At 37.0% G+C, this 17696-nt stretch overlaps 2 protein-coding genes across 2 annotated transcripts in view; both read right to left on the bottom strand.

The window, feature by feature from the left end:
• Window positions 1-12535, bottom strand: part of LOC121894220 (polymeric immunoglobulin receptor-like) — a 28030-nt gene extending 15495 nt beyond the window's left edge. The window contains exons 1-4 of the mRNA XM_042406654.1: window positions 12259-12535; window positions 10299-10610; window positions 8859-9185; window positions 8230-8544 (exon numbers count right to left, since the gene is read on the bottom strand). Of these exons, the coding sequence (XP_042262588.1) occupies window positions 8230-8544; window positions 8859-9185; window positions 10299-10610; window positions 12259-12298 (994 nt within the window). The 5' untranslated portion in view covers window positions 12299-12535. The remainder of the gene's footprint in view (window positions 1-8229; window positions 8545-8858; window positions 9186-10298; window positions 10611-12258) is intronic.
• Window positions 1-17696, bottom strand: part of LOC121894009 (polymeric immunoglobulin receptor-like) — an 80091-nt gene that overhangs the window by 33805 nt on the left and 28590 nt on the right. The gene's annotated exons all lie outside the window — the stretch shown is intronic.

The following is a 17696-nucleotide window of genomic DNA, read 5'->3' as shown; positions in this document are numbered from 1 at the left end:
GTAATGAAACAAGCAGCTTCGCTATTTACTGAAAGAAAAACACAACAAACATCTCACCTCTTACAGGAAGGGAGAAAATGTGAGCTATAAGCAATATGTTTCAAAATGTTTTAAGTAATATCAAAGGGACGCGTTGATCTGATAGGATGAGACTTTTGCTTTGGTTTTGAAAAGAGCAATGTTTTTCACTAGATAGCAGATTGTAATATTGATTGTAAGAAACTCATTTCAGTTCTTGTCATAGTCTGACTTATTTAAATTTACTGCCACAAACAACATGTGATAAATAAACATTTCTCTTCAACAGCAATGTAGGTTTCTTTTTTCAGTTGTATAGAAATAAAGAGCCACAAAAACCAGTGATGTTTGTTTTTTTTTAATATCACATTACATAACAATTTAAGGCAGTGGCCTTAAATATGTTTGAATCAATTTTTGGCAATGAGGGGACAGAAGAACAGTCATGTAAAAGATTATTTAGTGTCAGATGTCAAAAAAGCATTTCAGACACTAATTCATTCATTCTCTGTTTTTGCAGTGCATGGTTGTAGATAGCTGTTAGTTAGTGATTATACACCACTTTTCAGCATATTTTCAGTCCACATTCTAATAATTCTTACTAGACATTCAATCAACAGTACAAACACATATAGTGAATAGTGAACAATGTCTTACACTCGTTCTTGTGACTTTATAAAGGTGTTATCTTAACAGCACAAAAACCTGCACAGCAGCAGACACACAGCAAGCTAAAAGAGGCTGAAAAGTTCCATAAAGCAGCAGAGCTGGATAATCAGTCTTTGTGGATTCATCAATATGAAGAACTTCTTTCACATAATTATTTAAAGAAGTGGTACCATAGAAGAACAGATTCATTTGGCTTTAACACATTTTTATTTGGTATTTGGAGCAAAATTTATCAATCAACTAAACTACACACATAAACTACAAACAAGTAATTGTTGAGTCAGTGGTAGCAGCTACTCCTTTAACCTTTTGATTTATTATTCAACACAAACCCAAATCTACACTTCAGGCTACTGTAGCTGAGCTAGGACAGGCTCTTGTATTTTATTCCTAATCGATGGAGCTGGACAAAAAATTAGTCAAAAATGGCACCAATGCAGCAGGAATACAAAGGATGCCAAAACAAAACTGGAGTTCTGAAGCTAATACTAATATTTTAGAACTGTGAAAATGATTTATTATACAAAATTTGTTCTTAAACAGAAACACATAACATAAAAACATCATAAAGAGTAAATAATTGTTACCAAGCCTTGTACTAAGTGGAACATTTTACAGTTGTCACTGGGCTGCAACTAACAGCTATTTTCATTATTGATTAATCTGCGGATTATTTTCTGGATTAATTGATTAAGAATTTAGTCAGTAGAATCCAAAAGAAATGTGAAAAAAGAGCATTCACAATTTCTCAGAGCGCACAGTGATGTCTTCAATTTGCTTATTTTGTCTAAAATGTTAAATATTCAATTTACTGTCATGGATGACAAAGAAAAACAGCAAATTGTCACATTTGAGGAGCTGGAACCAAAAATTTGGCACTTTTGATTGAATAATGACTAAATGGATTAATTGATTATCAAAAAAGTTGCAGATTAATTTTCTTTCGATCAACAAATTGATTAATCAATTAATTGTTGCAGCTCTAGTTGTCAGTGCTCTTTGGTGGACAAACTGAATTACCAGACATATATATTATATTTGACACTTCTGTACTGCAGTTCCTCGTTACTTATCGACCACTATATACAACAATATATACAACAATATACTCTATTGTTGATTTAAACTTTCTCACAGTTGAGCATAAGGACTCATCTAGTCTCTACAAATCAGTCCTGTCACCAAACTTTGGTGACTCAAACAATGCCGCAGTGAATCCTGTTTTAAGTTGACTGGGCCCAGAAACTGAATATCTTGGGGTGTTAATTACTACAGTCTGAGCTGGGCTTCATTGTAAACAACCACAAACCATCAAAAATTAATCTTTATCATTTATTTTGCAAATTTAATAAATTCCTGCCTGGGTCATCCTCATTGCTGTTGTGTCTTGTTGACTGTCAGTAAGAGAGGATCCTCTGAAGTCTTTGATGGTTTATAGACAGTAGAGTAGATTGGACTTTGGCTGTTCCTCACAGTAGAATATTCACAGGCAGAGGAGCTGGGTCTGGGGATCAGAGCCTCACCATTAGCTTTATCAGTGCTGCTTTGAAAGATGATGGTGGAGTAATACATCGAGGCAGGGGGGTTTGTGGGAAAGTTGGCAGTGGCAGAAATCATCTCCACTGCATTTCCTGAGCCTGTCTCCTGGAGGCGCTCCTGCACCTCCTCATAGACGTTATCCTTCTAGGGAAGAACAAAAAATTGAGTGTTATAAGTATTTGGTAGATGGACATGGTGTCAGTGTGATGGACGACTCATTGCTCTCCCTCAGTAGAATTTACTCACTGACAAAAAACTCTGTTATACTTATATATGGCTATATGTCTTATTTAGTCATGCATATTCATAATGTAAGACTAAACACCAGGTGCATTTCCATCCACAGAAACAGAAAATTCAAACAAATCCCTTTTTTTTTTTTTTAAGAAAAACATGTTTCTAGTGATTTTCTGCCATTTATTTATATACTGTTATAATGCTGGCTGTCTATGTTAAACATGGTCAAAGTTTTCAGAGCAGGCTGAACACTTCTATTGCAGAGTTACCTCTACTTCCCCATCAAATTGACGTCATTCCCACAAACAGCCATCTGTTCTGTAGTCTTTGTTGCTAAGGTTGTTCATGGATTGTTCACGTTGTCCACTCTCATATTTCAGATCAGATTCAGGCTCAAACATGAATGATGTATTTGAGTTTATATTTTGAGTAAAGAATGGGGAAAAAGAAGTGAAATCCTACTTCTACTGTTTGTTTATGTAGCCTCTGTAGTCTGCTGAGGGGCAGCTTGAGGGCTCATCAGGAGGCTTGAAAGAGACAGGAGCTAAAACAACCTGTTTCGGACAGAGGCTGAACTGAGGGGCTGCATAAAGGGCCAATACAAGATAGATAAGGAGTTTTTAACGGAAAATCATTTAAAGATATTCCAATAGAGCCACAGAATAAAAATATAAACCTGGAAATGTGCAGGATATGTCTTCTTTAAAAAGTTGATTTATCAATAAAAGCAAAATGCGACAAAGTGCCATGTAAACAGACGTAGTGAATAAATGATGTTGTACATGAGACATGCAAATTAAATGTCACTCAAGCTTCCACTGAAGAGACAAAAACTTTGATGAGGAGACTGTAACGTTCCTCAAATTAATACATGAAACAGGGTTTACGTTAACCAGCATGTCGGCTTTTTGCTGGTATCACGTGTAGTTGTCCGGCAGATGAAAATATCAACGGCCAAAATATCTGGTGGGAAATATGCCAATTGCCTAATAAATTAATGAATAACAAGATATGTTGCCAAGACATCTTAAATATAAACTTATACAAAAGTTTGGTTTTGCCTCTGCTGTATAGACACTGATAGACTCACTGAGTTTGGTCATGTGATTAAGTGTGGCACAAGATTCAAAAGCTGCACACTCCAGCAGCAGCCCTGCGCTTTGGCTCGACAGCAGTTAACACGACTGTGAAAAGTCTTACTGTTTTCTCTCAGGTACCGTTACATTCAGCATTGACACAGTAAAGCAAACGGATCAGCCCGGAGCTCCATAGTATAAAAATGTTTCTGGAATATTAACGGCCATATTGGCTGTCAAAGAAAAGTCTAGCGTAAACTCTGACAAACAGAAATGTCATGTTTCCATCATGTTTTCTACACCGTCTCTCACTGTTTGGGGTTTGACTGCTGCTCTTTTAATTACGTCATCTCATCGTGTTCTCTTCTTCTGCAACGGTTCAATGGCACCGACTGGAGAGTTAGTGCCAACAACAGTTTATCTTGATGACCCAACTCCTAATATTCTCATAACAGCAGTGGATAGAACCGCAAACTAAAACAAATTTTTCTGTACTGTTGAATTTTCTGGAAATTTGGTTAAAATGTGTGCTTCTGTCTCATGTCAGAGGCTCTCCAGATAACAGGTAAGAGATTTGTTGGTTTGTTGGCTGTCAGAGGTGGTAATACACTAACTGAATCAGAACACTGTAAGTGGAATATTCATAACAAATCTGCCACACGTAGCTAAAGAGAGTCTGTCATTGCACTGCAGTGAAAACATAACACTGCATCGTTGTGGCCAACTGACAGTTTATCTCTATGAAACAAGAGTCCCGGGAGCTCTCTCTTATATTTACAATCGAAATACTTAAAAGTCTGGCATTATTCATGTACTGCTCTTGTTTTACTGACAATATGAATACCACCTATAAAGTACTACCACACACAGACACATTTATACTAACCTCTTTGATGTGCTGTGCTGCTGCTCCATTCCTTGTGGGTTTTGAACATGAAAATCCTGACAGAAAAAGAGAGAAAGCAAGAAAAGAAAGAGAAGAAAAAAGGAAATGAGCAGAAGGATGCAAGTGGATTAATTTCAGCACTTTTCGTCAAGTTGTTATCTATACAGTTGCTTATCTATGTAGCTTAGAATCTATCTCTATCTATCTAATTATCTATGTAGTTTGGTTTCACTGAATAGGATTTAAGTGTGCATCCCCCAAAATGAGCAAAGATAATAGGTCGACAAAATTTCAACTTACAGACATGATAAAAGTCATGTCTATTAACTTCTTACGTCTTACAGTTTGTCTGTTTTGTTTTTTTTAGACATCACATCTTCACAGGATAGAGGAGTACATGAATGTGGTTTTGTGTGTACAGTATGCATGTGTGTGTTTCATGTTCTGCAGTCTGGTAATGAACTCCCTTACGTTTGTTGACGAGGATCACAATTATCACAAGCAGCAGCAGCAGCAGCAGCACAGCTCCACAGATGATCATTATTGACTGAAAGGCTCCTGCAAAATAAACCACACAACGCATAAAATGTCCAGCATCATTTAAAACACAGTGAACACATGGAATTATCACTCAAAGCTGTCTGTGTCAAGAAATTTAACAGGAATTTACAGATATTAAATCATCAAAATGTTTTTCAAACACGTAACATTTAAGTTTGAAGATATCAAATGTGCTTTCTCACCATGATTCACAGATCCAGGTGGTGTTGGTGATGGTGTTACTGATGGTGTTGGTGATGGTGTTAGTGGTAGTGGTGGTGTTGGAGATGGTGCTGAAAGCAAAAAAAAAATGCATTCAGGTTGTACGTGTGCATTTATAAATTATAAAAGGACAGAAAAGGAAAAATACAATTGTTCTAAGCCTGACAGATAAAACTGTTTATTTATTCAGTATTTTTTAATCTTTTTTTTCTCGTTTCCTCCCCTTTGCCATTGTTTATTAATATATCAACCTCGGCCAAAAACACACAAAATATCTAATTAAATGTTTTTTAATTAACTAAACAACAAAACAATGAATACATGAAAGAAAGAAAGTAAGATGAGTGAATTTGTGGAAAAAAACTTTGTTGAACAAATGGCTTTTTGACTTGACACAGCAGGAAAACCACAGGAGTAAATAATAAAATGAATGATTGAGGGTCCTGGTATTGCACATGCTGGCTCAGTGTCACACTGTCATGGTTTACAGTGAGACTTGAATAGAGCAGAGCCATTGTTAATGTTATTAGTGACACCTGTACTTTCCTACTGAGTCAAAATATCTACCATTAACTTAATGCGGCCCCTACTTTTTCAGTTTGTTCCATTTCCTGTTTTGACTCTTAACTTCCTATTGCTATTGCTGGCTACAGTAAATACAATTAGAGAGTCCTGATCGGTTCACACAGCACTATACATTTCTCAAAGCTGGGAACAAAGTTGCAAAGTTATGTTTGCTGTTAACTAGCTTACTTTAGGTTGTTGTAGCTGTTTCTATGATTCAATTCAACTTTGTTTATATAGCACCAAATCATAACAAAAATTATCTCTTCACATAGAGCAGCTCTAGACCGTACTCTTTAATTTACAGAGACCCAACAGTTCCTGATGAAAAACTTATTTGAATTCTTCAAAAACAATCACTAAACCGGATGGTTTTATTACTTTGTTTGGTCTGGAATCTGATTTATCAAAATAAAATAAATCAATCAATCTTTTCACCCAACTATGCAATATAACATATATTTTATTGATAATATTAGCTTGTTACACAATAAGAAGCCCATGCCATGGAAAACTGGACGGTGAAGTTTAACAGTAATGAGTCTCCACTTTGTGTTGTGGGTGGAAAAATTATTATATTAACACATTTTGAACTGCCACACTCGTACGCTGTACATTATTTTATAAAACAGGTCAAATATTTGTTAAAATGTAGGCACAAGGTGATCACAAGCAGCAAATGTCAATATATACAGTCCCCACTTCTAGTGTAGACAGGAAGTTGAAAGGCAAAATTACAGAGTAGGAGCACTTCCTTGTTACTGAAATGCATGAGGTTAATAAAAAAGCCTTTTAAAGGATTAGTTTGACATCTTGGGAAATACACTTATTCACTTTCTGCCAGAGAGTTTAATGAAAAGATGGATACTACTCTCATATCTGTCTGTTAAATATGAAGTTACAGCCAGCAGCCAGTTAGCTTCGATTTAGCTTAGCAGAAACAAGGGGAAACAGCTAGCCTGGCTCTACTTAAAAGGTAACAGAATCTGCTTACGAGCTAAAGTTCATAATTAACACACAGACAAAACCAAAGAATATAAAAAAAACAATTTCCTGTTTTAAATATGTTATGTGCCAGATCTGCTGGTTGCCTGGCAACTGCTCAGAGCCAAGAAACAGTTCAGCTTGTAGCCTCATATTAGCTTCAGCTGAACTTACATTTGTATTTTTACACAGCATGAGGAGAATGGATTTTGTCCCCCTTCTCTTAAAAATCTGCTTTAGGAATGGATTCCTTCACCACAGATCACAATTACATGATCAATGACACCTCCAGTGTGTATATAGGTGAAGGATAAATATTGAGGAACTTATAATTTTAAAATTAAGACACTTCATGTGTAGATAAAATGAACAGAAACTTTGAAACTGATCAGTTGTTAAGAGCTTTGATTGAACATGTTGCTGATCAAGTCCTGCTGTCACTGCAGCATGCTCATCCGAAGTCTGGTGAAATGGACGTGCAGGAAATGAAATCAAGAGTACAAATAACAACGACTGCAAGTGTTCTCACTCTGTCAGTCAGGATATCACAGTTGACTGCTGTTTGAATAGAAAGCCAAATGCTACAGAGTGGCTGATCACACAAAGCAAATGGCTGTAATGTTGCATGTCTGAACTGTTCAGTCGACTCCCAGCACTTCAAGTCTTGTAACTAGAGATGATACTTCATCAACAAATAGAAATCAAGATCACAGTTGAGTCATTTTCAGTTTGCCCTTGTTGTAGATGAGACTGTTAAATTCACTACAAGACAGAACCAGCTAGCCCATCAATGAACTCGCCTTCTGGAGTCACGACAGTCCTGTAAACTGCAGCCGGTGAACATGAAGTGTAACTAAACATGTTACAGTTTACGGGACTGTCGTGACTCAAAACAGCTCATGTATCATCTATGTTACGCTTTGACTAACAATAACATTCTTGTGCGTATTGTAATAACTAGACATTTTACACATTGTGCAAAAACAAACTCGCCCTTTACTGTAAATCAAACAGTAATCAAAACTGTGGCTTTCTTTTAATGCTAACAATCAATTAGCCTCCTACAATCTGAACCAGGGTCAGATTTTGGCTATACTTGAATTGAAGTCTTCAGCCAATACTTCTCTGCATACCTTGGACATGCACAGACCCTCTTACACATGCAGGGTTATTTGCACATACAGTACAATGCACATTAATGTACAATCAGATTTAACCACTACAAACTATGTTTACATGTCTCTCTTTCCTTTGTATCTATTTTTGTAATTTTATCTTGTAAAGGTTTTATATATTGTGTTCATAGTTTGAATTTTTATAATTTTCATAGTTTTATATTTAATTCTCAATTCACTGTTTATTATCCATGGTGGTCAGAGGTGAGTGCAAAATAAGAATTTCATTGTAAAGCGGAGTTGACTGTTCTCTGTGCACGTGACAAGATTTGAAGTGAATTGAATAACTTCATAGTAATAAAATAACACGTCCACTCACCTACAGTCATCTCCAGTTTGTTGAAGAATGTTTTACTGCGTTTATTGTCATTGTTTACTGCTCCACACCAGTATGTCCCAGTGTCATCTGTTGTTACGTTTCTCACAGTTATGGTGATATTTCTCCTCTTTGTGTCATCTTCCATTGAAAACTTCCCAGTGTTCATCTTGGGCTTTGAGGTGCTCCATAGAGGTTGACATATAGATGGATCTTCTCCCTTACAGATGAATTTCTTAATGGGAGCACCTTGTGTGTAATTACACCAGTATTTGAAATCCTGTCCAATAGTTGGGGATCTCTTGAAGATTGTAATACCTGTAAATAGAAAGACAAAGACAAATTCTAATTCAAGCTCTTTGGCATTTTTGGCATCTCACTTTCTTTATTTCACTTCAACTTTCACTTCATGTTATCTGCACGCATATTTACATAATTTTTATGATAGTTGTTTTTTTACTAAATATCAAATGACAGCCAAACTGCCAATACAACATCTGAATGTGTATAAATTTGTGTTAACATCTTTTAAATCACCTGTTGTGTTGAGTCGTGTTTCACTGATAAACAGAAAATGAAAGTCAGAAAAAAGCCTCTAACCAGTAGAGGAGAGCTGAATCTGTATTACTCACTTTTAACCTGCAGTTGTATTTTTCTGAGTGAAGCTCTGTAACTTCCTTCATTTGATTTGACTTCACACCAGTAGACACCAGCATGCTGTGAGTTCACATTACTGATGGACATGTTGAAGCCACTGTTGGTGTCTGTGAGAGTGAAAGTCCCGTTTGACTTTACAGAAGATTGTGTTGATAAAATCTCCTCACAGATTTCATTGTTGTCTTTGCAGATAAACTTGACACTGGAGTTGTATTCGTTAGGGTAATCACATGTGATGGTGGTTTTAGCTGTTCTGTATGCAGTTTGATTAAATGGTGTAAATTGTGTGCAGCCACCTTTCACTGCAAAGAAAAAAGAAAAGTAAAACATGTTGGAAATGTATCATCACGCTCATACACAGTAAAGGGTGCATCATGTGCATTTATCTATTCATTATATCTGCCTCTCGTGTCCTGTAATGTTTGCTTCATAGCAAATTGATTTCCATTTTTGCTAACTCGGTTAGCTCTGTACAGTAGAAAGTTGGAAGAGAAGCAGACCTCACTGAATGTGAAACATGTTCATACTAGAGTTACTTTGTTCATCTTCAAAATAGACAAGCTTTTTAAATGTATTGACTTAAAACAGCCTTCAGGACAAAGATGAATTATTTTCTGAATACTTTGTACCCTATCACCCAGAGACTAACATCAGCAAAGCACCCAACTGCACCATGAAACTGACCACACTGCAGCACTTTACAAAACTTCAACCAACTGGAGAAGTGAAGAAAGTCGGCTGCTGTGCAAACCGAAGACAGAACATTAACAACACAGCGGAGCGTTTCGCTTTTTCCCCTCCTTACTCCAAAACATGCAGACCAACTTGTGTTTTTACAAAAGACATTAAACCAGTGATGTTGGTAAGTAAATGACACTTTCATTTCATTATTGTTATACTGAAGAAGATTAAGATGCTTCCAAATGAATGCAGTTCACTTTTCTAAATCAAAAAGCTGCAAACTTTCACACACTTTTCTCTACTTTTTTCTGTTTGTCAGACGTGACCTTCATCAAGACCATTTAGTTTAAAGTTATGTTTCATATTAAACTTCAGTGGACACAGGACACCAGTGAATGACACACAGTGTGTTGAAAGAAGCATCAGAAGAGACCAAAAATATTCCCTCTCTTTCTATTTATTGAATCAAGAATTGGCTTTGAATCAATAATCAATTCTGAATTGAATCGTGACACAAAGAATCAGAATCAAATTGTGAGATTCCCAAAGATTTCCACCCCAATGGGATAGATATACTGTAATTATAATGTGCAACCAAAATACAGATACATTTCTGAAATGTCTTTCAATGCCTGATGCCTGTGTGTTGTGTTGTTACATTTTTGTTAGTTTTCTTCATGTTTTCTTTGTGATGTTTTGTTAAACTTCTTTGATACAGATGCAGCATCTCTTACCGACTTCCAGTTCCAGTTTCTGGGTTTCAGGAGATGAGTGAGGTCTTGGGTAAAATTTACACTGGTACTCCCCAGAGTCATCACTTTTAAGTAGTTTAATGGCCATCCTGAGGTTTTTATTTCTTGTATCATGGTACAGGGAAAATCTGCCCTTCTCTTCCCACACATCCTTTTTAGTGATTTGGATATATATTTTTTCACTGGGTTTAATAACCTCTATCTTTTGATATTCCTGATCTGCTCTTGGGTATTTGCAGGTGAATTCAACCCATCCTCCTTCACATCCCTTCACTTCAGACGAGGCCTCACAGCCTGTTGATCAGACAAAGAGAAAAGTTCCCATCATGTCAGACACTGAAACAATCCCAGAACAGTCTGATTAAGAACCGTATCAACAAAACATCCACTGTCTCATCATACTGGTAAACAGACTTTCTGGATTAATCAATAGATCACAGAGTTGTTCAATTAATCTTGTTGAATGTGTAATTTTATTCACACATATAGTGTTTTGTGGTAATTTCTGTAGAGATTCTGAAAGGCCTCTACTCATAAAATCTTAGTATAAATTTATAAAATACATTTCTTGTTGTATTTTTAATTTTTCAGTGTAACAGAGCAACTCTGCAGCCTACCACGGTGTATTTTTTGGTTCTACCACCAGGAGTCGCCAAAGTCAGGTTTTCAAATTTTCATGATTCAAGATAAGAATTGAAATAAGTTTGACTTTGTATTTCATCCTTGACAAAAATTAGGAATTTTTATTTTACATTTTTTTAAATGTCAAAAATGTTTGTATTAGTGCCTGTTCACCAGAGGAGTTTTATGCACTCATTATCTTTCTTTAACTACTGTGTTATAAATGATTAATACTGAGAGTAAAACAGGTGTCTTTCTAACCCTACCAGTCCCAGCGACCCGTCCACTGTTTAAAAGAAAAATCCCCTCCAGACATGTTTCAAGTCATTAAAATACTTTTTCCACAAAACGTTAAATTACTTTTTAATGTTTTTTTTTAATTGCATCTACTCCTTTTCTCTCATTAAAAATCCAGAATCTCTGAATATGTAAATATTGTTCATTTCAAAAGTCAACTGCTGGACACAAGATGTTTCCTCCTTCACTGTAAAGTTCATTCCCAGTGTTTGTGCACTGGAGGCTTCAAGTTTCCACATCACACTCGTGGAAGTTACAAACTAGTTGTGAAATCACAAATCATGCTCTTACGTAAACACATTAAACTGAGTTTTATGGTGAGCTCAGAAAATGAATGTGATGCAGATGAACGTGAAAACAAACTCTGCACACACATCAATCAAATATTAATGTGTCAATCAATAGCCCTGGACCTAACAAGCAAAATAAGCCATCACAATTAGTTTTAACCCTTTCTTGTATGTTATGCCCATTCAAACATGTCCATCAAAGTTTGGATGTTTCTCATTGAATAGTTGCTTTTGTTAATTATTGTTTATGATCATTTAGCAAACTGTTTACATTCTAGCTGTTCACCCTTGACCTCTATAAAATCAAAAAGGTCAGTGGCATAGTTTGACCTGAGTAAAAGTGGAGTAAAATATCATTTGAGAACCATAAATGTTTGTTTTTCTTTGTCAGTTTTTGCCTGTGTCGTTTATTAATTATGAAGCTGTTAAAAGCTTAATGTTGCTGTCAGTTTCACTAAAAACTTTACAGATTTCACTCATCAGTTGTATTAAACTGTTTCAAATTAAAATAAAATATATGGCAGACACCGTCAAAAATGCATTTTGTGATATTTATAATTCATCATAAATCTTGAATGGAATTATTCACATCAAATATTTCTTTCATTTTCAAACAGTCCTGGTTGACGTGAAATAAAAATGGGTTCATTTGCACATATATGGCATAAACAGGATATAAACATAACATTCATCAGTCTGTAATATCTGTAATCAGGTATTAGTAATCTTTTTACCTGCCGTTAGTGAGAGGATGAGGAGAAGAACGCTCTTCATTATGTTGGCCTTCGATGCTGAGATCCTTCGTCCTCAAGTATGAACTCTAGTTGGTTATTTCCTCTTGTCTTGTTGCTACAGTTGGTTTGTCTCAAGTGTTGTGTTTCATGAATTTTTAGATGTTGCCTAAAAATATCACGCCCCACCTTTCTGTCTATCCTTCCTACTTTTTTTTGTCTCAACCACAACTCCTCCCTGATTATTCATTGCTACTTGATGTTGACAGTAAACACCAAATAAGTGGTCAGAAAGAAAAATACACTAGATTCATAGGAAACCTCTGATGCAAACATGATGTGTCAGATAGAAAGTAACTTACAGTATGAGGAGGAGAGACACAGCAAATAATAAAATAAAGTATATCTACATCAGAAATTGTGTATCTGCACAGTTCCTCGATGCAAAACAAGTGACAGAGGGAATACAAAGGCAAATAAAAGTTGCAAGCAGCGATGGTCGAGCCTTTGCACCCTTGTGCATGTCGGGCCGTGCTGCAGTCAAAGTACTGTTTGTTGCGTAGCAACATGATGCAGCAATACCTTTACCACCTTTATCACATCCTGTGTCCAATATGTAGTGCTAGAAAACACGCATTAAATGTACATTTTGTTGCTGTATATCAAATTTAGACCACACACCTTAAATTTCATGTAAATCAAAGGAAGTTTGTAACGTAAGGCTTGCTTCTTGTTGCCACTAGGCTGGGCTACACAAGTGGGTCATTAATGCAGCAGTATATTAAGTCGACATTGTCTCACATGCATTTGCATTGTCATGAATATCGGATGTAACACCTAGGTGTTAAATATCACTTCCTGTGTTCACTATGTGGTGCTAGAGAACATCCACTAATTATACGTCATGTTGCTGTATGTCATGTGTAGACCACACCATGTACATTCCATGTAAACCGGATGATGTTTGTCATTTAAGGCTGACTTGCTGTTGTCAGTAGGAGGCGCTATGACTATGACTGAATATTGACATGTAGATGTGTTCTGGCCTGGACTCCAGTCAAGCCTGTGAAATTTGGGGCAGACTAGACAAAGTCCACTGGAGTTACCACACCTTTCTGTTTCATGGTGAAACATGCAAATTTACCAGTACATTATGACAAGAGTGTTCTGTGAAAAATCTTGATAACTTTTCATCACAAAGGTCTTAAGATGACACTGACAAAATTTGAAGTTGGTTGATCTTTAGGAGGAGTTTTTTCAAATACAACGCCTGCAAATGGCAAAAACTGCCTAAAAATTGCAAGGTAAATTCAAAATGGTTGACTTCCTGTTGGACTTAGGGTATGGCTCCAGGAGGCTTTTTTGTAAGTGTGGACATGATACATCAGCCTACAAAATTTCATTCAGTATTTGTGCTAAACTAAGCTAACTGTCTCCTGGCTGTAGCGTCATATTTAATGGACATGAGACTCAAACTCAAACTATTACTATGAATTCTTTGAACCTGCATTAATTGATTTTTTTGACCTCTTGTTTTCAGCAGAAACGAGTAATGAACACAACTCTGACATACCACTTTTTAAGTTGGTATGGCGAGCTAGTTAGTCATTCAGAGTCCTTTTTCTGTCCACCTGCTGAATGTAAGTCCAATATTCACTCTCTTTTAGCTGTTTTTGCTCTCTACCAACTCCTGAGGGAAATATCTGGCTCTTTAGCTGCTGTGTCTGTTTGCTGTTTGGTGCTGAGCAGGTAGTGTACAGTGGCTTCTTAGAGCTTTTTCTCTGAAAACAGCTGCCTGCAGCGGCCAAAAACGATGCTATGAGAGCGCTGAGAGTGAACCAAAACAGTAAAGTTGCAGCCGGACAGATAAACAATGAGCTGAAACTTGATACGAAGCGCCGTAAAGCCGAGAGGAGCTGCAGAGTCGCTGATAATTCTCTGTAGGTTCATCACTACGAGCCACAACCAACACATTACACACTGACAGCTCATACATTGTTAATACAGAAAATATCAGCTAAAGCCACTTTAAAGTCTTGTTTTCTCTTGTGAAATATATATCACACATCGTATCAAGGGGTACAGTCATAATGAGCTTGTGATGATGGTTGTTGCTGCCCTGCTGGCTGCGCCCAAGGTGGAGAAGAGCCCCAGCATGGCCGACTTCGCCAACCAGATCATAATATATCAGTCAGAGGGACCAAACCACTACTTCTACTGCAATACTTTAACTGCATCAAGCTGATAATACTTGTACTTGTACTTGTACTTATACATGTACTTTTACTGTAGTAGTTTTCGATACAGGACTTTTACTTGTATTGGAGTATTTTAACATTGCTGTATTGGTACTTTTCCTGAAGTAAAGGATCTGAGTACTTCTTCCACAACTAAAACATGAAGATATTGTAATTTCCTAAATGACCAACCGCCTGCAGAGGAGGAGCAGAGGGAAGAAAATGGAGGAGACAACAAGCTAAAAGCTAAAAGAATTAACAGTAAAAGTTGATATATTATTTGGAGTTAGCTAACTAAGGTACACGTTTGCTTTGATCGGGGATACTTTGCTTCATGAAACACAAGTCCTGAAATAAGATTTTTTCCAGCACAAGATTTATGTTTGTTTAATGTTAATAATTTTTACTTTATTCACACCACCACAGCTCCTGTATTATTATACTGATATATCTCATACATTTCAGTTAGAAAGGAGAATTATAGGTCCTTATAAGTGCCAAACCTTTCATTTAATCTGCATACAACAGAACTGGATATTAACTGCAGTTATGCTTTATTGTTCTGGTTGTTTTCTTTATGGTCAAACTCAAACTCCAGTGAGCAGAAGGCAAGAGGACCACTGCTGCTGTATGAGGAGAAGCAGGATTTGATGCTGCATTCTTCACTTGGATTTCAGATAAGCTTTAAAAATCTGTAAGGGGCCCCTAATTGAACTAGATCTACATGGTTAACTAAACTAAACCTTACTGACTTGAGTGAAATGAATTAACATTTAACATTTCTTTAGGATAATGTCACTGAAGAGGATACAAACAAGGGTCAATAATTAGTTGAGCTGCCCAAGTAGTAGTAGCAAGAAAAAGGGAGGATGATACATTTTTTTCCAGTTTGGTATATGAATGTAATTCACAGAGCCGGCAGAGTCTGCACTTCAGACCGATGCATCGACTCAGAAGGGTGGGGAGTTTCTCCCTGTAAGACTTGTGTTTTTTATCAGTAGTTTAGCCACCTTCACTGCATACAACACAGGTGCTGAAAGTGTCAGAGCTAGAAGCAGGAAATACAGTCGCTCTGCGTCCTGCTGTCCTCTATTTCCATCATCTCTCTCTGTTTCCATCAACACAAAACAAGAATCTTTAAAAGTTTACAGCCTGTCATGTTGTTGACCTGCGTTACTCTGTATATAAGGAAGGAAATGGCTAAAAAAAAAAAAAAAGGCATCGATTCCACTGACAAAATACCAGTGAACTCAGTGTGATAAAACAGCTGTGGTTTCGACAGGAAGCATGAGCTGTTTGCTCCATCTAAATACAACATCATCATCAACAAGACAAGTGCGTGGCCATTAGAAAAGTAATGATAGAAAATTGCACAATTTGTACAGACATTTGCTAATTTCACTCTGCACTTTAAGATGGAACAAGATGACAGAAGCCATAAATGTGATATAAACACCTATTTATAATATCACTTCTATCGAAAGCTGCAAGAGATGTTAAACTAAGCTCATTTTTACTTTGATGTTCTATTTTAGCGTACAAACCTGACACTGATGTTGCCTAATGCCTTTACTTAGAGTGTAGATGATGGTTGATTGTGTCAACAGCAGCACTGAAGTCCTGAAGAACCAAAACAATTCTCAAAATCAACAACTGACTCTTTAATATGAGGTGCTCTGAAACCAGACTGAAATACCACAAACAAACAAACAAAAATAACCATTTACATTTTGCTATACATGATTTACAAAAAAGACACAAGGTAAAGGCTGAACAAAGATAATTAAATATATCACTATTACGTACAGGCAAGCAAGGGAAGAAATATCAGGGGGACAGGACATGGTCTGTAAGACAAAAGCCTCCCCAGGGGGTTGTAGAAGAGTTGAAGGTGGCTCACACTTCCAGAGGATATAATTATACAGTGGAAACCGCTTAAAGTGATCAGAGCCGTCCGAGTCAAATTGATCATTATAAGCAGATGATTATAATAATAATAATAATAAATAATAATAATAATAAAATATGAAAAATAAAACAAGTTTACAAAGTGCTTCACAGACATGAACCTCGGGACTGAGAGCAACAGCTGGTCCACAGATCTTAGAGAATGAGCTGGGGTGTAAGGGATGAGAAGGTCAGTGATATAAGATGGGGCTAGGCCCTTCAGAGATTTAAAAACAAGCAGTAAAATTTTAAAATCAATTCTAAAAACCACAGGTGACCAGTGCAATGAGGCGAGAACAGGGGAAATGTGATCATATTTTCTAGCCCTTGTAGCTGCATCTTGTTGGTTCGTTTTTGGCAGCTTGTCACAAGCTTCAAGGAGACTACGTTTTTCATTGAGAGAAGATGACTTTTTCCTTTTCTTTTTCCCGTCATGATTTCAATGTGCACGCATCACCAGCCTCAGGTAACCAGCTGGCAGGCTGACGAGTTGTGTGTTTAGGCTGTGGGGGTGGGAGGGCCGCAGTGGCGCCGCAGCAAGAAAGTTGAACCAGAATCAACTTTTGGAGAAACACAACCCGTAACGCTGTACAACCCTACCATGAGGGAAGACAAAAACATTATTAGGAAGAGGGGAGGACGTTTCTCTTTGTTTGATAAGGTTAAAAGTAAAAGTGAGGCTTAGCTGACGGCTTCCCAACGCATTTTAAAAAAGACAAGAGAGAGAGAGAAGCAGTGGTCGAATGAGCTAGAGAGTGGATGAGGAGAGCGAGCGATGGTAGCAAGAAAGCCGGTGATTAAGAGGAATAAAACGTTATTTTCTGAACCTCTGTAGAGCTCTGAACGCTTCATTTGCATTTTCTTTTCTACCTTGCCGATGAGCTGATGTCGGCTCATCACGCATGCCCATAAACGGCTTTGGTTGCTAAGGTTGTTGCTAAGGTTTTTCCATGTGTTGTTTGCGTTGTCCACGCTCATATTTCGGATGCATTTGAGAAGTTGACATTTCGAGTAAAGACCTAGCCGAAGCCCAAAGCTTTCATGAGTTGGCCAATCAGAACAGAGTGGGCTCATCAGGAGGGGGTCTTAAAGAGACAGGAGATAAATCGGCCTGTTTCAGACAGACTGAATTGAGGGACTACATAAAGCATCAGTATGAGTTAAATAAAGAGTTTTTTGTACTGTGATTCATGCAAAGATATTCCAGTAAAGCCCCATATTAAAAAATATAGACGTGTAAATGTGCAGAATACATCT

This window comes from Thunnus maccoyii, chromosome 3, assembly GCF_910596095.1.
Source record: "Thunnus maccoyii chromosome 3, fThuMac1.1, whole genome shotgun sequence".
In the NCBI taxonomy this organism is placed as follows: domain Eukaryota; kingdom Metazoa; phylum Chordata; class Actinopteri; order Scombriformes; family Scombridae; genus Thunnus; species Thunnus maccoyii.
The sequence above is the reverse complement of the archived record's forward strand: the minus strand, read 5'-3'. Positions and strand labels throughout refer to the sequence as shown.